The 27,237-nt window shown below is 41.3% G+C and overlaps 1 protein-coding gene across 4 annotated transcripts in view; it reads left to right on the top strand.

Moving 5' to 3' along the window:
• The window catches only part of LOC144818735 (uncharacterized), a 170,949-nt gene that overhangs the window by 74,821 nt on the left and 68,891 nt on the right, over positions 1–27,237 (top strand). For all 4 annotated transcript variants that reach the window (XM_078676430.1, XM_078676429.1, XM_078676428.1 and 1 more), the window contains 2 exons: positions 3,935–4,048; positions 8,435–8,551. In XM_078676430.1, the coding sequence (XP_078532556.1) occupies positions 3,935–4,048; positions 8,435–8,551 (231 nt within the window). The remainder of the gene's footprint in view (positions 1–3,934; positions 4,049–8,434; positions 8,552–27,237) is intronic.

Genomic DNA, 27,237 nt, shown 5'->3' with positions numbered 1-27,237 from the left:
TTGATTTTTTAGAACTTGTTTTCTGAATGCTTCTAGTTATCTCTGCTATAGTTGTGAAGAGGAAGTGGATGCTGATAGCTGCTGACTTCCTAATCTACATATTCGCCTTTCAGGTGTACCAGCTGGCCCGGCTGAGGGGGAACAGAGCAAATTTACACCAGACCAACTAGGTCTACTTTGTGTTGATTACTGAGGCTCTTAAGAGCATTGTTTCCAGAAAAAATGGGAAATTCCAATACAAGCTATATCAGGGGTCTCCAAACCGGTCCTGGTGGGCCGGATCCATGCCAGATTTTTTAAATTACTACATGTATCTCAATGGGGATATACCAAAAATCTGGCATGGATCCGGCCCTCCAGGACCGGTTTGGAGACCCCTGAGCTATATAATATACTATGTGTGGGACAGAGTGTGACTTGCATTGCACAATTTCGAAATTTTGAAAATAAATGCTTATGTTGTGACCTGCTGGTCACTGGTCTAGTGTTTTGTGTGCCAGCCACTCCCCGAGGGCAGGCTTCCACCCCACCTCCCACCCATCCAACACAGGTGTCACAGGACATGTGACCCTGGCAATAAAAAGGGCCGGGTGCACGTGCCCTGGGCAAGTTCCACTAAGTATATTCTAGTGACTGTGCCTTCATTACATATGCATGGGGGCCTTCGGCCCCACGACATTACAGCCTATTGCTTGCATGTGCTGTCTCTGAGGTGTGCAAAGGGCCGACGCTAGTCATGGGCAGTGTGGGCTGCTGCCAGGGCCTAACACTAAGCCAACCAGCATGGGACCCTCATCAGTTCAACACAGCAACAGACCTCTTGTACTCCTGCTGATTGAATTGAAAGAAAGGCATCTCTTTGTAATTGGGCCTATAAGAGGGAGGGAAAGGGGCCCTCCCTGGGCCTCTTGCAAGAAGACGATTTTGCAGGTTCGTCCTGCAATTAGGCCTCCTACCCGGCTGTTCATTCAGAGACACTGCGGGATGCCCATTGTCAGTATTTTGACAATGGGCATCCCGCAGCCCCCAAGCAATTTTCACACCTTCAGCCCGAAATGGGCTGTAAAAGAGGTGCTTTTAGGTGGCTGAGAGGAGAAGCTGCGGCCCAGAAGGAGTCGGAACAAAGCAGCTTCCGGAACCCTGAATATGTCACGTATGCAAATTAGAAGGGCCTCGCATATTCCCTTTCTGCCTAGGGCCCCAAAAATCCTAGAACCGGCCCTGGGTGCGCAGAAGCCGAATACACACTCTCACATAGGGGATTCAGTGATGTGTAATGTCATTTGGTGCATGGATATGGGCTAGACTTATGTGTAGCATATACTGTTGCCTCAGCTCAGACTCTGGTTGAGAGCAGTGCCAGTATATAAGTGAGGGTGCTTGTGTGTTTGGTGAAATATTGTTAAGGACTTTCCACTATGCATCTGTTGCTGCATGCCAAGCCTCACTTAGTGCTGTTTCCTTGCAGACAAACACACAGTCAGTTCAACTGAGGATGGGGTTGTGTGTACATGTGGTTCAGTTCCCCCTTCTAGAAATATCAGGTGGCTGCCTGCTCTTGCGTTCTGGAAGTACTGTGCTGCATGGCTTAATTGGTGGCTATTTCACGTTGACTGCTGACTCTCCCACCTTTCCCATGCTGTTCTGCTCTTTTCATTGATAAGGTCTGCAGCTTATTTACTTATTACTCTCTTGTGACTCAGTGCGGTGTTATCAGCTCATGTGGATATTGTATTGAACAGTGACTATGCATCTGTCCATGTATTGATATCTGTGCCCTGATCCTGTGTTGTTATAAGGTATTGTATCTTTTTCAGTGACTTTTCGAACATGTACGTCAATCCCAATCTGTTCCTTAGATATGGGCATTGTTTTAGTAAATATTGATCTGGGAACATTGGGTTTTACCTTTACTATGGTGTTTATGTGGGGCTAAAATGTTGCTTACATGCTTATGGATGCTACTTCAGTTTACTTGGTAGGAGTGCGTATTGAATGCATTTTACTGTGTTCTGTTGTAACACTAAATTGAAGTTAGCACAGTTATTGAATTTTTGGGTGTGCATGTGTGTGGCTGTTTTGTGTTGCATATCTTTAATGTTAATTATTTTTGCCTGGTAGTGGTTAAGGAAGTGATGGCACTTGAGGATGCTTGAACTGAAATTGAAATATGAAAAAGTATTTCATATATGTGTGAATGCTTCATAGTGGGCGGCACCCACTGCTGCTTTACAAGTGCATTTCGATTGTTTGCTGATTTGTGCTTGGAGATTGTGTACTCCGCTAGGGGGGATGCCCGTTCTATGATGTGTGTGTTGTGCTCCACTTTGCAGGATGCCTGTTGCTGTGCAGTCTTTCTGTGGATGAAAGGTGATTACTCCAATGGGCGGGGATGCACTTTCTGCTTGTATGTGGCCCTTCACTGCACTGCATGCGTTTCCTGTTCTTTGATTTGTGCATAGTAGGGACTTGAATCCATTTGATGGGTTGACTATTGATGTCGGTTGACTTTGTCCTCACTGTGCCTAGTGTTTGACACCTGGAGCTAGTTATTTCCCATTGGTTTTCTTTGGGACCCTGTGCGTGAAGAGATGGAGCAGAATTGAGGAGTGAAATGAAGCTGTATTACCCTGTGTGGATCCTACATTGGTGGTTTTTGTGGGAGTGTTTACCATTTTTGCAATGCTAGTTTTTCCTGTGTAAGGAGATGTGAAGAAGTGTGATAACATGGAGCATAAGTAAGGAGAAGTGCCTGTGTGTTTGTCTCTGTTGGTCATTTTGTAACGAGAAAGATGTATGGTTTAGAGCTTTATGTGTGTCTCTCCTTTGTATTTGTTGTCTTAGTGGAATATGATGATACTTGAGTGTTCAGTGTGGATAGTTTGTTGAATGGAGGGATGAAGACCAAGACTAAGTTGTGAACATTTGTTGCTCCTGGTGTGGTGGCAGCCCCGTTGTACCTACTTGAATAAAGATACATGTAACAGGACTGTACCATGCGTTTACTACACAATGGTGAACATTCGTCTGTTCTTCGAAGTGCACACTCACTCACACAGTGGGTGAACTTCATTAAGAGAAAAGCACCATCCTGATTGAGAACGAAAAAGTGAAAACGATGTCTGATACTTTGTGTGAGTTATCGTCATATGTGTAGCACAGTTTTGGCATTGGTATGGCCTTGCAGATCATTCTCCCATTTAGTGACCTCCAACATGCTTACCAGATTTACATGGGAGACTGGAGTCTAAACTTGTGATGAAAATGGTTGGTTACAGGTTCTACGTTTTTCTCCGTTAAGTTGAGGCTTGAGGCTTTAACCAATTACCTATGAACCTTCTGGACTAGTACAGAAATATAGCTTATTAGTGCACTGTTGTCTGTAAGTTGTTGTGTCAAATGTGTTCCCTTGGATTTTTGTGTGCGTTTGACATTATTGAAACTTGCTATTGTGAGACATGTGATTGGCTATATAAATGGCACCTGAGCTATGCTGGGGTGCGTGAATGATCTGTCAAGTGTTTTCTGTTGGGAGGTTAGTGTATGTTGTTTACTTTGTGCTACTTCTAGTAAGAACTATTGCGCCTATATAAAAGCATCAAACTTGGACCCACTTACACTAAGGTATTCACTGGAGTCATCATAGTATTGTCTGTTTTAGAGTAAGCCAACAAGTACACTGTCCAGATGGGCCGGATAAACTATATCTGTTGTTAAATGTTCTGGATTTCGCTGCAAGAAATCAATAAGAAATCTCCCAAAGGATTCGGTCATGCCTCCTGTCAGCGGCAACATATGTAAACTGATTAAACAATAGAGGTTTTTAAATTGTTATCTTTATTGAATAGTATTATTGGTTTGAAATTGTATTTACTTTTACTTTGCAAAACATTAAAACTAATAAATGTTTTCTGAAATGTATGTCTCTCAACAGGTGTTCAGTTTGTTGGCACTGAATTTTGCTTGAAGAATGAAGATGTGTCTTCTGTGGATCTCTCAGATGGACACCATACAGAAGAAGAAGAAGGCATCACATACCCCAGCTCAGGTACCTTGGGAATGCTTTTGGGTTGTTGAATCACTGAAGTTGGTTATGTAGTTAACATCTTATTAAGTTATTGATATTCTTCCGAGTTGATGCACTGGTGTCATTTGGCATACTCTTCTTCCTAGCTATTTCTATGTTTTAGGGATTTTAACAAAACACACAAGCATACACATTAATCTTTTCTAGCTAAAACTTTCACCTCGTTAGTTCCAATTCAACATCTGAGTAAAGCTAGCAGCAAGTGAACTGTTAACTATTACAAAGGATGGCAGCCCTCTGAAGATTTCAACCACTGAGACCATCAGACAGTGCAACCTGACCATCCCCAAGGTATACAAAGTAAACTGGGGAGGAAAAAGCTTTACCTACACCACTGCCAAACTCTGGAACTCTCTATCCAATTTCTCTAAAAAAGAAACCAGCTTGTTTCATTTCAGGAAGAGCTTAAAAACCTGACTCTACTAGCATACCTCCACAGTTCGTCCTCTGTTTGCTTGTCTCTTTAGCGCCTAGACACCCCCGGGTATTTGTAGCGCTATATAAATTCCTAATTTCATTTCATGATGTGGGTGTGTCCACCGATTGTGAGTTTCTGGGAGGAGGTGGTTGAATCTTGTCACTTGTTGTGGGGCTGGAGCTGGAAGGGTCTATAAAACTGTGCTTGCTGGGTGTAGTGCCAACACGAACACTTCTTAAAATGAAAGCTTGAAAGGTTCCTCAAGGAATGGTGCTGGCTAGATTTTTGAAAGCACTTCATTGGGTAGTATCTCGAGCCCCAGATTTTAATGCTTAGAAAAAAGATTTAGTGGACTGGGCGCATGCTGATGAGCAACACATGACGCTTAGCCAGAGGGATTGCAAATTTGGAGATGATTTAGTAACCTGGGAGACAGACTCACCACAATCACAGATCTCCTCAATAAATTACCTCCCTGAATTACTATTGACAGAGACCTTTACAATGAGCCAGCAAGATGAGGGTTGTGGATTGGAATTGCAGTCTATTGCTGCTAGGCGAGCCACTCAATATTAGTGAGCCATGTTGACTGAATTGTCTGCGACAGCCGTTTCTGTATTGCTCATGCAAATTTGAACATGTTGTATATGCTTGAAACATTTTCAATAACCACAATTTAAAAAAAAACATTGCATTGGGTCTGCCAGTACTCAGCATATGACCCCTTTGTTTTATTTTTTATATTCTGGCGAGTGCGCAAAATCCATCTTTATGCGGAATGTACTGCAGCTGCCCATCACGTAAATCATTAGCCTTAATTGGCATGTTGTATGTAGTGTACAGAGTTGGTCATTGCTCCAGTTTGATAAAAGTAAAAACAATGTGGATTTTTGGTCGAAAGCTGCTAAGGGAATGCTGTTGGGGCAAGGCTTGGACTAATTTTCTGTGCCCGTTTTAGACATGTAAAAGATGTGTATTTCATAACTTACTATATTCCAGACAAGTCTTTGTGTAGAATAGGATGTCCTGCAGGTAAATACGAAATAAGTTGTGTGCAAACAAACAGAAGACCTAAGTAGAAGGTAGCAGCACAGTAGTAGTTAAAAGGTTTTGTGGTACACATATCGATTGTGTTGAAGCAACAACGGTGTTCCATGCAAGTGTAGACCCTTAACACTAAAGAAGAGGGTGGGTCATGTCACGTATTGACAGATCTTGTATTGACAATTTCTTGAGATTGATTCATTCTGCTTAGAAACTCTTAACACTTCTCTATGGAATAAGTAAAATGACAACAAAAAATCTGAAAGTTGGCCAAAGAAAACAGCATGCTTAGAAAAACATAGGTGTTAAAAAACGCAAACAAATTAATTTACTACGTGGGTAAAACACTAAATTGTCCATAATGGTGCTCAGATTGAGATATCCCTGATTCCCAAAACGGACATTCTGTTTTAAAAATGTTGTCTCTGATGCAGGGAAGAGGGTATATCAAGTGTAGATCTAGTAGATACGAGTAAGGAAATTTGATTGCGTAATGGCAATAAGATCTTCTGTCTCTTTATTTTGTTCGCTTCTATTACCTACTTTGAAAATATTCTTAGGGCACCCAGTTAAAATGCGTCAATTTTTTTAACACTTCTGTATTTTGTATATTTATATTTCAGCTATACTTATTGAATGTTGCAATATTTATTTTTGCAGTAGTGACATTGCCAGAGCTGGGATTATTTTTACATTCTGTGTTTCTTAAGCAAAATTATACATGAGGAATACCGTCATTACATCATTGAATCGGGGAAAGAAACCTTTTATGGTCTCAATTTACTATGGATTTCGTGTTAATAATGAATTTGCATGAGTAAAAAACGTACAAAATGTGAATGTTTGAAAGTACACTATTTTAAATCCAGTTCTGATTTGTACTGTTTTGCACACACAACCAAGTGTTAGAAGCATCAATAAAATATCATGTGTTGGCTACACAAAAGTGAAACACTTTATAGTCTCTAACTTTTTTTGTTCATGATATGTCACCACAATCGCAAAAGGAACAAACTGGGAAACTGACCAAAAGTGGGAAATTCTAAGAATCACTGGTCTCCAGGTATGGACTCCCTCATTCTATGGTGGACAGCTGGCTGAAGTACTCATTGCTAAAATGAGCAAAACCAAATTTTTCTTTTGTATGGGAAGGGGATGTCCACTTGGAAGGCCCCTTCCCATACATCCCCATGACATTATGAACAGTATCCTTTCCTTGCCTTGCCCTAATGGAAAAGCACTTACCTTTTACAAGGGTACATTTGTATGTTTTAAAGCTGCAAACTGTTTGTAAATACCATCAAACGTATGGATTTATTGGTGGTGCCAGACTCTCATTGCTTTTGCCTCAGTGACCTGCCTCTGACCTACAGGTACGGCCCTGAACACTATGCAGTGCCAGGATATCTTATGCGTTTATTGTGATCGGAAATGGTCATTAACTATTGTTCTGTGTAACAGGATCAGAGACTATCCACCTGCAGATAGTTTTTTTGCGTTCATGTGTTCCAACCTTTTTGAATTAGACTGAAAGCAGTCTGTTATAAGGAAAATTGTTCCTCTATATCTAACATTGAAGTCTTATTTGTGCATTGCATTTTGGAGGTTTGGCAGTATTGAAAATACATAACATTAAGAAAACAATATATAGATTGTAGTGTTTGAACAGAAAGTGTAGCCAGGATTCTATGAAGGAAGGGTGCACACCACAATAAAATACAAATATTTTCAACAGTAATGAATATTATTATTACGTTTTCATTTAAATTTGCTTTGTAAATCAAACTCATGTTTGCCTGACTAACAAAAATGTCCTTTTACCTGCACCATTAGGCCCTCTCTAACGATATACCTGAAATTCACACATGTACCCATTAGGCAGATAATGTAGGTGAGGGATCACAACCACAGCGTCACAAGACCACATTTGCTTGTTCGGGCAAGAGTAGGGCTGTGCCGAGGTGAGCTCGCATGATGGTGCGGACAGCTGCAGGTGTGTGTCTGCCACCCGTTTCAGGGGCAACCAACTATCACATATTGGAAGAGAAGATGAGAGAACACAAGGTCAGTTAGTTCCCCCCAAAAAACCTTAAGAGGTAGGAGACAGTGAGATAGAGGAGGAAAATATACTTTAAAGAGTGGCAGAGTCTCTACATGACAGACAGTCACGTCAGCCAGTGGGAGACAAGTTGAACCGAGGGTGGGAAACCATAGCAACAACCGTTTCTTTACTTTTCAGTCAGGCAGAGGTACAGTGTTCACATGCAAGGCTGCGTATAAAACGGACCATGATTGTTAAGAGCAGGAGAAGAAACAGTGCAAGTAGGGGGAAGAGAGAGCTGATATCTTCACCATCTTTTCCTGAGGGTGCGTAGGCACCAGTGTCAGAACAATGCAAGGGTATTTGCTGCCAGTGCAGGCATGTTGAAAAGACCACGCGTATGGACATTAAACTATATGGTGTGTGCTATGAAACACCAGTATTGTTTTGTATAACATAACGGAATCCAGGTGCTCAAAGCTATCATACGTCTTCCGGACTACAAGCAAGTGGCAACAATAAGGTCATTTCAAATATTAAGTGTAGCCAGACCTCTGAGTCGTGGACTGTTCTCTTTTATTTTATTTTATTGTTCACAGATAAATTCAAAGACAACAAATTTTTTTATTTTTCTTCACTTGTGACATACATGAGTAGGTGGCCATTTAACTCGAAAACTGACAGCCCCAAATATGAGATTTTTTCATTAATATTTCCCCTTTCTGTTAATCACCCAATAAACGTACAGTGTGATGTCATGCCCCCATTTCTATTAAAAGCCTGTAAACTGAACATGTTTCAATATCACTTATTGTTATAAACAGATGTTGTATGTCCATAACAGGCCAGGTAGTCACACCATCTGTGGTTCCATTCTGCATAAAAGAAGAAGAAAAAGAAGAAACCTATGCTATGGATCATCATCACAGTGAGAGGACAGAATCTGCTAGGAATCTAACAAGTACGTAAAAAGGGTTTATCCTTCTTAGATTCAAGGGGATATAATATCTAACTTGCTATAACTCCACCCAACTGGGTATGCCTGAGTTCTGTATAACGTGTAATGCGCCTGTACTCTAAAGATATGCTTAACCACTGCTATCAAGTCATAAGTCTTTTGATCATCTGCGATTACATATCAATGGATCTTATGTTTGTGAGATGAAGTGTTGATAATCACTGTTGGTCACCACTTCTTTATGTAACCTTGGAGCTGGAAGGAACAGGTGCCTATGGAGGGGGGTAGGTGGTGAATATGAAATAGAGACATTGCTTCATAAAAATGTGTTGCATAGCAGTGGGCATTTGCAGCTCAATAGGCCTCAACATAGACTTTTCAGTGGGGCTTCAAAAGCAAAAACTAAGGAACACAGTCTGTTTTGGGGCCTTGAACTACCACAAGAGACCATCCCTTTAGCTGGATGAATCTGATCAGAGTTCAAGGGAAATACACCGACCACCCTCCATCATTATATATTTGTGGTGTTTTGCGTTGGGCTAACCACCACAGAGACTGTTGCAGAGTTATGATGTTTGTTCATCTTAAGGGCTGGACATGTACTTCTCGCCTAATTACAATTAAGGCTCACGGTTTTCCGTTTAAACGGATTTTTACATATAAATACAGACCGAAAGATTTTTGGTTTTTGTCTGTATTTATATATAAAAACGGGAAAATACTAACAAAGCCAATGCTCCTCCTGCCTCTGTGCTCCTCTGTAAAATATGAGTCAGAGCCTCAGAGGTGCACAGGGGCGTCCAAAAGAAATGGGAAGCTACTGCCCTGAAACTGCTCCAGAGACAGGGAGGGGAGGGGTGGCTGCCGTCTCTGCAGAGACATTCCAGCACCCCCTCACAGCGGCAGTTCACGCAACATAATTGATGGAGCAGTGCAAGCAGCGATGTCCATTAAGAGGTGTGAAAACACCTCAGGACATGGGCTGCAGCTCCAGCAACCTTTTGTTTGTTAGGGCTCACGTGTGGGGGATATAGAGCACAACTGGAATTGGAAGTATTTTGCCACAAATCGAATCGGAGTGGGCCTGTGAGAAGGGTGGGTTGCTTAGTGAAAGGCTGGACGTTTTTAGGGCTCGCCTGCTGATGCGCTTCAGCGCATAGCTGGCGAAGCTCTATAGGGGCTTATCCAGTGTTTATCCACTGGCGATTCCTTCAAGTGCATGTGCTTTTTAGGTCATTGCGCTTGCGCAAGCCCTAAAAAGCGCGTGCACAATGCCACCAGCCGCCTGCCTGCCTGCCTCGCATTACCACATCAAAGGCAGCCCTCCGAGCGCATTTCTCACCCCCTAATTATTCACGGCCGGCCGGCAGGCACATCAAAGGCTGCTGCTGCCGTGACTCGCATTTCTCCTCCCTCCTCCCCTATCACTGCCCAGGCCGGCCGTACTTTCTCTTTACAAGGGCGCCCATTCCTGAATCACTTGAAATCTCTCCACATTATTTGCATTTTGTTAATTAAAAAAATTAACTTCAACACAGCGTTGCACATTTTTCTCGACTTCGGAAGGATGAGTCCCAATCTCATTTGTACAAAGTGTTGTAATGGGATTATTGGAGAGTTAGAGAAACGTGCTCACAAGTTACATTTTTATGCAAATCATCTGAGTAAATAAACAATAGCATGGTGCCGTTTGCGTCCTTGACTTGATCTGGTTTTTATTTTTATTTTGCTATTATTCTCACAAAGGCTAAGAAGGTCTGCCTACTTTAGTATTAAGTGCTATACGTCGCATAAGCAACAGCTAACCATTCACTCACCCACGCAACGCCACTCACCCATGCAACGCCACTCACCCACGCAACGCCACTCACCCACGCAACGCCACTCACCCACGCAACGCCACTCACCCACGCAACGCCACTCACACACGCAACGCCACTCACACACGCAACGCCACTCACACACGCAACGCCACTCACACACGCAACGCCACACACGCAACGCCACACACACACGCAACGCCACACACACATGCAACGCCACACACACATGCAACGCCACTCACACATGCAACGCCACTCACACATGCAACGCCACTCACACATGCAACGCCACTCACACATGCAACGCCACTCAACCACGCAACGCCACACACACACGCAACGCCACACACACACGCAACGCCACACACACGCAACGCCACTCACACATGCAACGCCACTCACACATGCAACGCCACTCACACATGCAACGCCACTCACACATGCAACGCCACTCACACATGCAACGCCACTCAACCACGCAACGCCACTCACCCACGCAACGCCACTCACCCACGCAACGCCACTCACCCACGCAACGCCACTCACCCACGCAACGCCACTCACCCACGCAACGCCACTCTCCCACGCAACGCCACTCACCCACGCAACGCCACTCAGCCACGCAACGCCACACACACACGCAACGCCACACACACACGCAACGCCACACACACACGCAACGCCACACACACACGCAACGCCACACACACACGCAACGCCACTCACACATGCAACGCCACTCACACATGCAACGCCACTCACACACGCAACGCCACTCACACACGCAACGCCACTCACACACGCAACGCCACTCACCCACGCAACGCCACTCACCCACGCAACGCCACTCACCCACGCAACGCCACTCACCCACGCAACGCCACTCACCCACGCAACGCCACTCACCCACGCAACGCCACTCACCCACGCAACGCCACTCACCCACGCAACGCCACTCACCCACGCAACGCCACACACACACGCAACGCCACACACGCAACGCCACACACACACGCAACGCCACACACACACGCAACGCCACTCACCCACGCAACGCCACTCACCCACGCAACGCCACTCACCCACGCAACGCCACTCACCCACGCAACGCCACTCACCCACGCAACGCCACTCACCCACGCAACGCCACTCAGCCACGCAACGCCGCTCAGCCACGCAACGCCGCTCAGCCACGCAACGCCGCTCAGCCACGCAACGCCGCTCAGCCACGCAACGCCGCTCACCCACGCAACGCCACTCACCCACGCAACGCCACTCACCCACGCAACGCCACTCACCCACGCAACGCCACTCATCCACGCAACGCCACTCATCCATATGCAAAACGAAAAATGTCAAACTCTTCTATTGCGAGACCTATTGCATTTTCAATGCTTGTTTGAAAGAGGTGGCCGTGGGTGTAGTCAATGTGATCTAAACGCCTGGAGACATAAGCAAAGTGTTGTGGCACATAGGAACTACAGGCAGGGAAGAGCAAAGTTAGGTAATCGCCGTTTGACGCACAGATTGGGAGCTAGTGCTGCAAGGGGTGATGTGCCAAGGGAGAAAAATCCACAGGGGTTTACATATGCCGAAGGAAAGAGATTTTTAGGAACTGCGATGTGCACTGGGAGCAATTGGCAAAATATGTCTTGGGAAATATGCACTGTTTTGCTAAATAGTTGGGGAGAGTTGTGCAAGGTGAAAATGACACTAGAGCGAGCGCTAACAGCAGTGATAGGATTGGGGGGGTCGTTCAGAGACAGCAATTTGCTCCGTGAGGGAAGATGGAGGGGCTGGTATGGGAGAAAGCGGCAGGCGGTGCTGTGCTTAGTAAAGGAGAGAGAGACATGCTTGCTGGTATGTGGGTAGAGATAGAGAACTGCAAGTATGAGGTGACTTGGTAGAGACATCTGCTGGCTAGAATGTCCCCGGAGGCTGGGTTTGTTGCAAGCAATGATGAGTTTTGGGAGAGAGAGATGCAATGGGTGAAGTGCAATGGGAGATAAAGCTTCAGGGAGTGTTGTTCCAAAAGTGAAACAGCTGCAGAGGAAGTGCGGTGCCATGGAGACAGAGAGAAGCCCAGAAGAGATGGGGACGCATCCAGGAGATACAATTCTGCAAGGTTGATGTGTTTTGCATGAGAGCTCCAGGGGTGAGACAACCTGGGAGCGAGATCTGAATGGTGCGAGCTGCACGTGTGCTAGAAACGAAAGACGCAGGAGGCAAGGCGTGACCTGGGAGAGAGATCTGCAGGGGTTGGTGCTCTCTAAGAAAGCTTTGAGCTTGGATATGCATCCTTAGGGGGAGAAACATATCTGTAGGCTGTGACATACCCTAGATAGATACCCAAAAGTAGTGGGATGTGCCTTAAGAGAGACGGCTGCAGAAAAGAGCGATGCCCCTAGAAGAAGTTGTGAAGCAGATCTGTTCCTGGAAATATAGCTAAATGCGCAAATGAGACCTACTCAAAATCACTAATTCTACGCAGCTTTTCTTAGAGGACAGGGAAGAAATTTGCTCCCAATATGTAAAGTGCACTTAGCATAGGCTCCAATTTAAAAAAACAGCTATAACAACCTAGTGCAATTGTGCATATCAACTTAAATAAATGTGGAAAAATACTAGCTTTAGCGGGTTTTTTTCTTGCGTCAAAAATAAATGTGGATAAATACAGAAAAAATGACCAAAAAATAAATGTGGATAAATACAGATGGAAATGTGAAAAAAATAAATACCATAAAACCGGAAGCCCTAATTACAATACATGTTTTTCATTGTGAGGGAAAACAGTACTGTTTTTGCGTTGAGATAATTTACATACAGTTGTAAAAGTTGTATCTGCCCTGCCAAATGTTCACCCTTTTCCATGCATCTTTTTAGGGCTCTTTTCCATACCCTCATTTCTTTTCTTAACCATTTCTCTACCCTAGTTTTGTCTAGCTTGTCTCTGCCTCTTTTTCAGCTTTAATGTTAACACATTCCCTAATTGAGATTCGCTGTGTGGTCCAAAATGATTTTTTTCTTCGAAAATCCTTTTTTTTATTTACCTGTCATTGGGGGTTTTCCTAATATTTTGCACCAAAGAGTGTTCCTATTATTATTTTTTCTACTTAATGGATTTTTGATTATTTGGTGTCTTAGATATGGTCTTCTATTTACTTTACTTTTCTATCAATTTACATATTGTAGTACAATATACTGTAGAGTCCTGCATGGAAGATACAGAAATACATTTGTATTCTCTATAATATGGTTACCTTTATTTAGAGCATTTTAATGGACTAATATATGCCCACAATGACTCATGTGGCCCTGGTTCTGACAGGTTACATGGACTCCCCATTAATGAACGGATCTTGATCAAAAGTCTATGCATTCCTTAAGGGCCCTTGCACAGCGTGGCCCTCAGTATTTACAAACTAAGCTTGTTCACAGTTGTTCATCTCTGAGCCTCCACTAGCCAAAATACCCAGCTTCAGAAAGTACAGGTCCAGTGGCTGCTTATTCAGTGTTCTTACAATAAAGCGATGGAACTCGCTTTTCACAAGTTGAAGAGCTGAAATAATTAATCGTCTTGCATTTATAAATGGACTTAAGACCTAGCTCTTTCTTAAATGCAGTGTTTTAGCTTAATCCGGCACGTCCCCATGCTTCTTCTAGTTTAACTTAGTCTAGTACCTGGCTAAGCAGTTCTAGGACATATTCGGGTAGCAATGTGCCATGAAAGACTCATTAACAGTGTACAGACTAGAACTTGTGAAGTTGCTAATGGGAAATATCACTGCTATCTAGATTAGTCATACGTACACAATCCAACAGGGGAATATTTAACAGGTTCTGATACACCTGATCTGGAAAAGCAGGTCCCTTTTAAAATAAATAACATTTAGAGTGTTTCCAAACTACTCCACACGCACCCTGTTAAAGACACTTCCATTGAAATGGACTCAGTCCAGACATCAATGACTTGTACGCAGCCGAGAGATGACCAGTGCCATGTGGCAACATTCAGATGAATCGTTGGATGCTCGATGTGCATCTGGAGGGTGTCGAGGAGTTCCAGAAGCAGATTAAATAGCTTCCATTACCTCAATACAATCTTCCAGTGCTGTGAACCAACTGCAAAGCAGTGTGAACTATCGAGAGAAAGACAATAAAACAGGTAGATTACAAATTATGCCACAAAACAAAAGGAATCATAGAGTATAATTAAGATATCCGTTGAGAGCGAATCAAGAAGGAGGGCAATTGCTCTTTGTTTTGGTTTAAAATAGTGTTTTCCTTCACACACTTGAGGAACAGTTTTAATTTTGAAAATGCTGAAAGAAAATATATAGTCCCTCGTGCCTGATACAGGCAAAATAGGGAATAAATGAAAGGAAACCCCAAAATGCAATTACAGAAAGAAGACTTTATGCTCTATAATTCTAAGATGAATGCGTGGTGAAGCCCATTCAATATACAAGATGCTACTTAAAACTTAGATAACAATACGAAAAATGAGACAAGAAACCTATTTGGTCTCACAATTCTTAGGAGCATTTAGTAACCCACATAATTTGAATGTGAAGCAATGGGCAGAAGCCTAAATGTCCTTCCCAGAATAGATCAAACGCAACAATTCATTCAGCAGTCACAATCCATAAAGAAGCAACTAAGAAAGTCAGAAAGTGGCTCCCCTAGGCATACTCCTGCACAATAGTAGTGTCTAAGTCTAAACACATTTATTACAATCACCCTTGTAGAATTTACACCCTTTGGAAAAGAGTTCATTCCAAAATGTGAAGCAAGTGTGAGTTTTCCCACTTCCTCTAAACCCACATTAAATTTGAGTGTGATTCCTCCCTGTTCCCACCCTGGAAGTGCTTATAATCCTGGCCTTGACATAATAAATATTTAGAACACAAAATGACCCGCACCAAGGTACATGAGTTAATCTTATATTGACAAAATTCTATAAGTCACAGTATCAAGAAATTCATTTGAAAACTTCCCACAGATATATAATATTCGAGTCTTGATTGAAGGTATCAAAATATTCTTTATTCAATGTTCCATTAAAATATTACAGAATTGCCTGTTGCCAACGTGTTTCGTCACATCTGTGACTTCTTCAGGGCTGAAAGCAATTGTGTAAAAACAAAAAAGGACATTTTACAATAAAATATATACATATATACAACACATAATTAAAAACCAACAACAAGTGTCAGTAACTTCCTGAAAGTATTATTTCCAACTTTGTTGTAGGGTTATATTTTCATAAAATTCTTTAAAAACACCTTTCTAATCACATGTTCCTGGGAAGTTTATCAAAAATTCAATATTATAAGATCACAGGAATATAACAAGATATCATGTAAGTGCTGTCTGGAGGAACAGCATTAATAGAGCTTCCTAGTTTCATTTTATTAATGGAGTACAGATATTACTAATTATTTGATCAATCATTTTACAGACTAAACATCCTTTTATATACGCATATTTTCTTCTGCATTAATATGTATAGACCAAAATAATATAATAAGTCTATCATACCTCAACATGTAATTTTCTTGGCTAAAGTTTCTGCAACATCCACGTCATGTACTATGCCGACAAAGTTTTATATCTATAAGTCAAGATTTACAGAATTACACAACAGAAAAGCATACCCGGCATATAGTTCATTATTATGATAACATTCTTACTAATGGTCCTAAATGCATAGAGCTTTAATGCTTATAACACAGATCATACATTTATCACAAATATATATACCTTAATCACATTCTCAGATTAGTTCTTATCACGTCATAACAATAACCAGTCATTATCATATATGTATATCTAAAAAAAGAAAAATGCATTTTATAATATGAGCAATATTATCTCATCCATGGTACAGCTGGAATAAATAGGCCCTATCACTCACTATAGAAGGGTAATTGTAGTGTGTACCCCGATATCATAACAGGGAAAGTTCCTCCTGTGGACCAGCTTCTATTACTTCTATTGTCCAATGAAAACCATCTAAACAGATGGGTAGATATCATTCAGTCCAATTTATACTAGAAACATCCGAATCAGAAAAAACAAGCATGCACATACAGCTAGAATATCTGCTATTGATATGTTACTTGTGTGTGTAATTTACACCTGTCAAAGGAAACCGACCTCTGGGTATCTATCAGCGATATAGACTCCCCATATATATAAAGGAATAGAAAGTCTTCACATCGTCTGATTTTTCATATTTCATTTGCATTTTATGCGTCCCTACAGATGTCATCTTGCAAAAATACAGACAATGTATACATTAAAAAAAACCTTTGTATTCAAAGTCGTGAAGTCCCATCACTCTGGAAGCATAAACTCCCACTAAATAGCTAGTAAGTGTATCAAGCATCTATAGCAAATGTAGATAGAGTGAAACTAGGCAGGATATATTGCAGGGACTGGAAAATCGGCCAGTGTTACGAGCATCAAATAATGAATATAGACTGCGCCTGCTGGGCCGGTTTCAAAATACAATTACCGACTTTTCAGAACTACACTCTAGCTTTTAAGTATTTGCTCTACCCCATTAGTCGAAAATAACCTCTGTGCATTTGCTCAGTCGAACGACAGACTAATTACGAAAAACATCCCAAATGCGCTCCCTCTCATTAGTGGCAGCTCAGGGATTTAACAAAGATAAAAATACACTCTAGCTTTTAAGTATTTGCTCTACCCCATTAGTCGAAAATAACCTCTGTGCATTTGCTCAGTCGAACGACAGACTAATTACGAAAAACATCCCAAATGCGCTCCCTCTCTTTACTGGCAGCTCAGGGATTTAACAAAGATAAAAATAACATCAAGCACCCAGTCTTACTTACTTATGTCATTCGTCGTAGTCCGTTCCCGTCCTAGCCGTAGTTTTGTCGATTAACATCTCGATCTTTTCCCGTTGCTTAAATACCCTAGGTTAATACCCTTCACCTGCCTGTACTTATTTTGGCGCCCAATTTTAGCGTTCTAACGCCGCGCGGAGTTTCGGGATATGTAGTAAGATACTGCACTTTTACTGAGCAGTAGGCCATAACGGGCTCGGTTTATTTATGAGAATCAGCTGAATACTGGGATATGTAGTCATTCATCGTCGTTTTAATAGGCAATAAGCCAAAGCGGTGCATCCCTGCAGTTTTTAATAAGCAGTGAGCCAAAAGAACAGACTCATTTTGTTTACAAAAATCTGCGATATAGTGGAATATATATATAAAATTACTGCAATTTTTTGTAAGCAGTATGCCAAAACGAACTCGTTTTATTTTTATTTTCGAAGGCCTGCAGTATACAGGGATAAGTAATAAGTCATCCCCGTTTTAATAAGCAATGAGCCAAAGAAATAAAACGCTGCAGTTTTTAATAGGCAGTGAACACAAACAGACCGTGTTTTATTTATACACGTCTGTGGTGTCTTGGGAAATGTAGTAACCCATTGCAGCTATAATTAACAATGAGCCAAAAATCGAACTCATTTTTTGCAAGAGTATGCGAAAAAGCATTCTAATACGGAAGTATTATAACAGTTAAACATAAAAGAAACTCAAGATTGGATAGTTTCTTCAGTAAAGCACAATACATTCCGATGTCACCGTATTATAGTCCTGGTTTTGGATTTCTATTTAATTTATCTGCCATAACTCTTTAGATGTTATGACAGCAGTGTCTTGTTACATCTTCAACATATTATGTGTGACTGTCCTCTAGTCTAAGGATAATGAAAACAGGGACAGTATATTGCAACACATCATAAATTTCAGCAGACATTGCCCTGTAATAATGTTTCGTTATGTCTTTCGATATACCATGCGTGCTATGTTTTCAAATTTGGATTCAGAGTTCTTTGCCATAAAGAGCATAGGATTGTGATCATTATATATAAACATTTTGAAAAGAAAGGAAACAATATAAATATGCTCTGATACACTGCAATCACAATATGATGTATCAGGTGGGATCGGGTGCTTTGACATCGGAATGTATTGTGCTTTACTGAAGAAACTATCCAATCTTGAGTTTCTTTTATGTTTAACTGTTATAATATTTCCGTATTAGAATGCTTTTTCGCATACTCTTGCAAACAAAAAAAGTTCGATTTTTGGCTCATTGTTAATTAGTTTGTGTTCACTGCCTATTAAAAACTGCAGCGTTTTATTTCTTTGGCTCATTGCTTATTAAAACGGGGATGACTTATTACTTATCCCTGTATACTGCAGGCCTTCGAAAATAAAAATAAAACGAGTTCGTTTTGGCATACTGCTTACAAAAAAATTGCAGTAATTTTATATATATTCCACTATATCGCAGATTTTTGTAAACAAAATGAGTCTGTTCTTTTGGCTCACTGCTTATTAAAAACTGCAGGGATGCACCGCTTTGGCTTATTGCCTATTAAAACGACGATGAATGACTACATATCCCAGTATTCAGCTGATTCTCATAAATAAACCGAGCCCGTTATGGCCTACTGCTCAGTAAAAGTGCAGTATCTTACTACATATCCCGAAACTCCGCGCGGTGTTAGAACACTAAAATTGGGCGCCAAAATAAGTACAAACAGGTGAAGGGTATTAACCTAGGGTATTTAAGCAACGGGAAAAGATCGAGATGTTAGTCGACAAAACTACGGCTAGGACGGGAACGGACTACGACGAATGACATAAGTAAGTAAGACTGGGTGCTTGATGTTATTTTTATCTTTGTTAAATCCCTGAGCTGCCAGTAATGAGAGGGAGCGCATTTGGGATGTTTTTCGTAATTAGTCTGTCGTTCGACTGAGCAAATGCACAGAAGTTATTTTCGACTAATGGGGTAGAGCAAATACTTAAAAGCTAGAGTGTAGTTCTGAAAAGTCGGTAATTGTATTTTGAAACCGGCCCAGCAGGCGCAGTCTATATTCATTATTTGATGCTCGTAACACTGGCCGATTTTCCAGTCCCTGCAATATATCCTGCCTAGTTTCACTCTAACTACATTTGCTATAGATGCTTGATATACTTACTAGCTATTTAGTGGGAGTTTATGCTTCCAGAGTGATGGGACTTGACGACTTTGAATACAAAGGTTTTTTTTATGTATACATTGTCTGTATTTTTGCAAGATGACATCTGTAGGGACGCATAAAATGCAAATGAAATATGAAAAATCAGACGATGTGAAGACTTTCTATTCCTTTATATATATGGGGAGTCTATATCGCTGATAGATCCCCAGAGGTCTGTTTCCTCTGACAAGTGTAAATTACACACACAAGTAACATATCAATAGCAGATATTCTATCTGTATGTGCGTGCTTGTTTTTTCTGATTCGGACGTTTCTAGTATAAATTGGACTGAATGATATCTACCTATCTGTTTAGATGGTTTTCATTGGACAATAGAAGTAATAGAAGCTGGTCCACAGGAGGAACTTTCCCTGTTATGATATAGGGGTACACACTACAATTACCCTTCTATAGTAAGTGATATGGCCTATTTATTCCAGCTGTACCATGGATGAGATAATTTTGCTCATATTATAAAATGCATTTTTCTTATACATATATGATAATGACTGGTTATTGTTATGACGTGATAAGAACTAATCTGAGAATGTGATTAAGGTATATATATTTGTGATAAATGTATGATCTGTGTTATAAGCATTAAAGCTCTATGCATTTAGGACCATTAGTAAGAATGTTATCATAATAATGAACTATATGCCGGGTATGCTTTTCTGTTGTGTAATTCTGTAAATCTTGACTTATAGATATAAAACTTTGTCGGCATAGTACATGACGTGGATGTTGCAGAAACTTTAGCCAAGAAAATTACATGTTGAGGTATGATAGACTTATTATATTATTTTGGTCTATACATATTAATGCAGAAGAAAATATGCGTATATAAAAGGATGTTTAGTCTGTAAAATGATTGATCAAATAATTAGTAATATCTGTACTCCATGAATAAAGTGAAACTAGGAAGCTCTATTAATGCTGTTCCTCCCGACAGCACTTACATGATATCTTGTTATATTCCTGTGATCTTATAATATTGAATTTTTGATAAACTTCCCAGGAACATGTGATTAGAAAGGTGTTTTTTAAGAATTTTATGAAAATATAACCCTACAACAAAGTTGGAAATAATACTTTCAGGAAGTTACTGACACTTGTTGTTGTTTTTTAATTATGTGTTGTATATATGTATATATTTTATAGTAAAATGTCCTTTTTTGTTTTTACACAATTGCTTTCAGCCCTGAAGAAGTCACGGATGTGATGAAACGCGTTGGCAACAGGCAATTCTGTAATATTTTAATGGAACATTGAATAAAGAATATTTTCATACCGTCAATCAAGACTCGAAAATTATATATCTGTGGGAAGTTTTCAAATGAATTTCTTGATACTGTGACTTATAGAATTTTGTCAATATAGGATTAACTCCTGTACCTTGGTGCGGGTCATTTTGTGTTCAGTATTTAAGTGATTTTCTAATCACGATTAGGGGGTGTATATGGGTCACATCCCTGACTCTGTCGCACAAGGAAGTTAACATTCAGATAGGCGTCACAAATAGTGAAAATCGGTGCTGGTCTAGTATAGCTCTGACCCCTGTGCTTGTTTTGTGAGTCTAATAAATAAGAAAAAAGGGGGATGATACTCCTGGATGGTAGTGGCGCTACACCAAATATCGGCAATATCAGTATTTGTTGTTCTAATTATCTTAGTCGTTGGGTGCCTAGGTATGGGTCATCATCCCTACCCACAAATCATCCGTAGATCTAAAGATATTTCTGAAACACCTATCACACTAACTTAAAATATTCAACAAGAACACAATGTCATAAGTTAAATCCACAAGGTCAAAATCAGGTTGAATGAATATATAGTTCTTTTAATCCACAAGGCTTTCTCCAAGTCCAGCCAACACGTGTTTCGTCGTATGGGCAAGTACCCACGACTTCATCAGGGCTGGGAAAGAAACAATACAAACATATATTGTAGTCCCGCCGTACATTGGGCAATGTTTATACTGTACATGTAATTCATTGGTGATCTTACAAGTAGGTGTCATGCAAGTGGGTTTATTTTTAACTTTTTCTTTTTCACGGATATCATAATAAATTATCATTCTTGTATATTATAAGGGTGAGTGATAGTGAATAGTAAAAGAAGGGAGGATGGGAGAGAGGACTCCCAAGGAGAGGATAAAAGATGCCTCCACAGGAGGCAAGTGGGTGTCCCACAACTTGTGTGAATCAGTCCATTTACCAGTAGCATCGGATATCCCGGCATCACACCGGCACTGTACCTCACTAATCATTTTTGTGCCAGTAACCCACGTGAGAATGGTCACGTTAATATCAGTGCAGTACGTCCCTCAGCGGGTGAAAATTATAACTATAGAAAAAAACCTTGTGCTTAGGATATGTACAAGACTGAGCATAGCAACTCAGGCCTACCTGATACTCAATCGATGGCAAGCTGTATGCCTGTGAATTATCAAAAGGTGTCAAAATCGTGTATCCTCAATATTAACATCAATATACACAATATGCTCTGGCCCAGAGACGTACCTTCTGGCTGGTTATAATTCCGAACCAGCCTCACACGGCTGGGTTGATAATCTTTCAAAACACGGGTCTGTCCTTATATTCACGCTGTGGGAAAATATATTTATGTCATATATTACATATTACCCTGATGACTGATAAGTCTATAGACGTTCGACCTTCTAAGCTATGATTATCTTATTCGATTCTTATATATCCTATGTAATACCACAATAATATGTCCTAATCTAAATCACGTGTCCCAATTTCCATCAGCGATCTGTTATTATATCTATATTGTTTATCGCTTACCTTTAAATTGGTAATGCAGTTATACAGCCCGTGATGCGACCAGGATCAAAAAGTATGGATCCAATTCATCAATATTATGGGTTTCAATTATTCCTCACGCGGGTAATAAGTATTAATGCCGTCACCCCAGCTAAAGTGCGCACGTAGGAAAAGAAACACACATACGGACATTCATTAGTATTCCGTTTGTGTGACCCCATTAGAAATTATGCTGCACCTCCAAACATATCGCTGTAGTTCCTACCTTCGTATTTTGAAGTTCCGGGAGAAAAATCACTGCAGCGTGTGGAGCCGGTCTCTCCGTTATTTGGAAGAACCGCGTCTCCTTACCCAGAAGTCTAATAAAGCTACCTGACCTTCCTGTTGTGAATCACTAGACTGTTCAAACCCAAACGTGCCGGCGTCACGTGGGTTACTGGCACAAAAATTATTAGAGAGGTACAGTGCCGGTGTGATGCCGGGATATCCGATGCTACTGGTAAATGGACTGATTCACACAAGTTGTGGGACTCCCACTTGCCTCCTGTGGAGGTATCTTTTATCCTCTCCTTGGGAGTCCTCTCTCCCATCCTCCCTTCTTTTACTATTCACTATCACTCACCCTTATAATATACAAGAATGATAATTTATTATGATATCCGTGAAAAAGAAAAAGTTAAAAATAAACCCACTTGCATGACACCTACTCGTAAGATCACCAATAAATTACATGTACAGTATAAACATTGCCCGATGTACGGCGGGACTACAATATATGTTTGTATTGTTTCTTTCCCAGCCCTGATGAAGTCGTGGGTACCTGCCCATACGACGAAACACGTGTTGGCTGGACTTGGAGAAAGCTTTGTGGATTAAAAGAACTATATATTCATTCAACCTGATTTTGACCTTGTGGATTTAACTTATGACATTGTGTTCTTGTTGAATAGTTTAAGTTGGTGTGATAGGTGTTTCAGAATCTAATAAATATTCAGGGTGGAAAACTTCCTGCGAGTACCATCAGACATGGAGGTTTTCACATATGTTTGAAGATAGTTTCACATATGTTTGCAGATAGGCCTTTACTGGATTCCTCACAAACCTGTCCTTCACTTTAAATGTGCAAATAAAGAAACGCCACATTCTGGTGGAATTTCCATGATTTATAATCCTATTTGCGAGGGTGAAATTCCACCAGTGTTGCTTTTGTAAATTAGGATTGGAATGTTATCATCTAAATGCATTTATTTATGCATCTAAGAATTATGTGTCCAAAAGGTTTAGAGAATTTAACCTGTGAAAGTATAAGTTACAGTCTCAAAATGTTGCAGAAAAAAGCATGCTTATTTTGCAAGTGCACAAAGCAATTGTAAACATTTACCAATGTAGCAACATACAAATAGAGCGCTACCACAAAAGCCAAAAATGTCCTCAAGTATTTAAAAGGAATTGCCCAGTGGAAATAGAGGTTACTGAAAATAAGGAGAAACCTAACTAAGCCAAGTTCAAAAGCCCGAACAATTAAAAGGCATATTCAATTCATCAGTTTAAAAGTTTGGTCCAGGTTCCTTACAGGCATGAGGATATGCCATAGCCACTCCAAATATACTGGCCTATAAATGGAAATCTATGGATATACCGACAATACAGGACTTGGTCTGTAAGCTGTAGGAACAGTTGGCGGTGGAAAACTTAAGTTGCGACTTAAATGATGATGGGTTTTAAATTTGAAGCCACTTTTCGACCATTGGTGGTCTACCTGTCTGTGGGAGGATTTCTTTTCACATGCCCAGATCATTGCAATCATTAAAGCTGACTCATTGCAGAAATCTTAATCAGCTCTAAATTGCAATTGTCCTAATAATAATGTCTGATACATAAGCGAAAGATATGTTCATTTCTTTGTATATTTGGATAACTCTCGTGCTCATTCGTGTGGACGGGGTGGGGGGGGTATTTTGGGATGTGGAAGGGAGACCTGTTAAGGTTAAATAGTTGTTGCAAGATGCTTACGACAACATCCCAATTAAATATAGTTGGAAAAAATGCTCGTCAAAAGGGTTGTCCATGAAAAATTCCAAACTGAAGAGTACAAAGAAATGCACAGGCCTGCATTCTATTAAAACATAACTTATAGGCAATATTAATGCCATTGATTGTAAGCTTAAGACATATTTATGACCGCATAATTGTTCCGAGTTGCCTTTACACAGTAACTAGCACCACTGTATCGTCCGTTGATCTATTATGCACTGTAAACCATTTGCAGTGAAAAAGGTAACAGTTAATGTTTGACCCAGTTTTATCACTGTGATGAATAACAATATATTTTATAGTACTTATCTCCATTTTGTGGCCCTCAACAATTGAGAGGGAGACTTGGAAGCACATGATTTTCATATCAGTCCTTGGTGAAGCTGAGAGTTTATCTACTTAAACGTAACCAACTAAAGTTATATCCAAAAAACAAACACAAAATCAACCAGAAAGCGTAATTAATACAATATTTTGTCTGTCGAATGGGTAGGATCTTATCTTTCTTTTATAAATGCCATCTCACCCAGCACTGTCTCTGCTGGTAACCAGTGTCCTTTTGCTGGTTGAATTATAATTTCTCACAGTGGAAAGAAGTTTGGGGTTTAAAACCATATTGCCTTATTGAATTGAAATTCCAAGATGATCCCTGAGAGATTTTCCCAAAAGAATTAATCCATCCGGTACCATTCCCCTAAAAGGTAATTGAAGAGGAAAATAATGTTCTGCATTTGGAGTTGTTTATATGACTACCTGGTGCTCTTCATTCTGAACATCAGCTAGTGACACACTTTACTGTTGACTACACTACCTCATCTAAGTGTGTTCTCCCATAGACTAAGGTTTATTAGATCATGGTTTGACATCTTTTTACATCTGAATTGTAAACTGACTTTGAAACCTAAAATAGAAAATTATTTTTATTATAATGTGAAAGTGTTAGACCTGTCTGGTTTTTTTGGCGAAGTCCCTCCTAATTTTTATTTATTTTGTCCCCTTTTTGCCCCTCATACCCTTATTAATTTTTGTGTCTACTGACTTTTTGTAGGTGTTGGCCAGGGGGATAGGTGTTCTTTCTCCCCCTCATGGTCTTTTACCTTAGGCCCAGAGGCCTGTTCTGACAGGAAAGTTGGCACCACCTAAAATGGTGGCCACCAACTGCCCCAACTGTCACCAACAGAACTTGGCCATAGCCTAACATAGGGCATTCCAGAACCTTCTGGTCCATTCTGGACCACTGAGAGGGCAGCCTATATAAGGCGGAATGCTGGACAGCCATTTTGTCTGTCAGTGAGGAGCAGCTAGAGTGAAGGCTGAGGTCTAGTGGGGGTAGGATTCTGAAGGGTGGTTCCCTCTACAAGAGTAGCCCTCTGTCAAGGTTTTCCCCCTCCTTGATCCTGTTGTCCTAGCCAAGTTAGCTCATCCTGCTGATCCTGGGCAGATAAATTAAGGGGTTAACTTTAGTAGTCCTGGGAGCTGAGCTGAGAGTTCCCCTGTGCCCCTAGTCTGCCCAGTAAGGAGGAATAGGGGGTTGGTGCTGAGAGAGTACAACCTGGCTTTATTCTGAAGGAGCCCCCCCCCCCCTTTTTCTCTCTTCTTCGTTTTGGTGAAGGAAGGGAATTCATTCATTAAACAACTGATAGCATCCCCTACCAGTGACTGGTCCTGTGGTGTGTGGCCATCCCCTCTGCCAGCTGAGAAGGTGTGAGGTGAACCGTGACCGGGTTTTCATCGATCGCGCTCTGGGCCAGCACCCCCCCCGGGATCCACTGAGCCTGGGAAGCTTAGAGAGGCTTCCCTTTGTGAGCGGGACCCCAGGGGCATTGATCGCGCTGGAGACGCGTCGCCTGTCCTGAAAGGAACCAGAGGCGTTACTGCGCACGCCCCGTCTGTGAAGATATCCCCGGAAGGAGGGGCCGTGAAGTGAGCAGGCCCCAGCGAGCAGCGTCTCTCCTCGGAGCAGATCCCGTGGGAGGCAGCCTCGGCGAGAGCGCTCCCGCGCATGCGCACCGGAGGAGTGTTTCCTTCGAGCTGCGCTGAGGGAAGGCGCCGGAGGGTTCCTCAGCTCGCTGCCTGTCAGGTCGCTTCCTCCTGCTTGGGCGCCGTGTGGAAGAGTCGGCCTGAGCAGGGAGGGAGAGCGAGGAGGCCTGGCAGCGGTGAAGAGGGTTGGGGTCTGCCTGGAAGGTATTTTAGCGCGAAAGTAGCACGAAGGAGCAGGCTCACGCTGAGGAGTCAGCTGAGGAGTGGGAGCTTCCCTAGCCTTGTTTTCCTTCAGCCCCTCACGCCAGATCGATCTTGTCCCCTGAAACCGGACTGTCTGCACATCCGCCTGGTAAAAACAAGTAAGGAGGAGTTCTGAAAGGGGGAGAGTGACGCTGGTAATTGACTTAAGGAAACCTTCAGTGACTGGATATTTTGAGTATAGTGTACTACAAGATATTCCCATTTCACCACTGTGGGAGCTTAATTAAATGCTGATGAAGGTGAATCTAAACCAAGAATACTCAGAGAAGTAGTAGAGAAGCTAAATGTGTTTCATGTAAATGAGAGTGAGGCTCTGGCCTGATTTAAGTAAGTTGAGTACAGTCATTCCCTAATTGAACCGTCTTAGTTCAACTGTAAGAAACTGCATTGTGATTCTCTTTGAAACTGGTTTAATGACAAATGAACTGTAATGTTGAAACTGGCTGACTAATTGCTTAGCAGTTTAAATGTTAATACTGTAATGATATTTGCTCTTGCTTATAGTGAGGTGTAGTTCTCTCCCAAGACTCTAGCGGAGTATATCTAGCCTAGTTGATTCTAAGGTACAGTTATCTTAATGCAAAAGGGTGATAGGAGTTCAAGAATATAACAACTGTTTTAAAGACAACGTGATAATCTGCTAGGAATTTAAAAAGTGTAACTGCTGATCTTAAAGGTGACTTGAAATGTTTTGAACTATCTATATGTGAGCTATTTATATTTGA

This window comes from Lissotriton helveticus, chromosome 2_1, assembly GCF_964261635.1.
Source record: "Lissotriton helveticus chromosome 2_1, aLisHel1.1, whole genome shotgun sequence".
In the NCBI taxonomy this organism is placed as follows: domain Eukaryota; kingdom Metazoa; phylum Chordata; class Amphibia; order Caudata; family Salamandridae; genus Lissotriton; species Lissotriton helveticus.
This window is presented reverse-complemented; position numbering and strand designations above follow the sequence as displayed.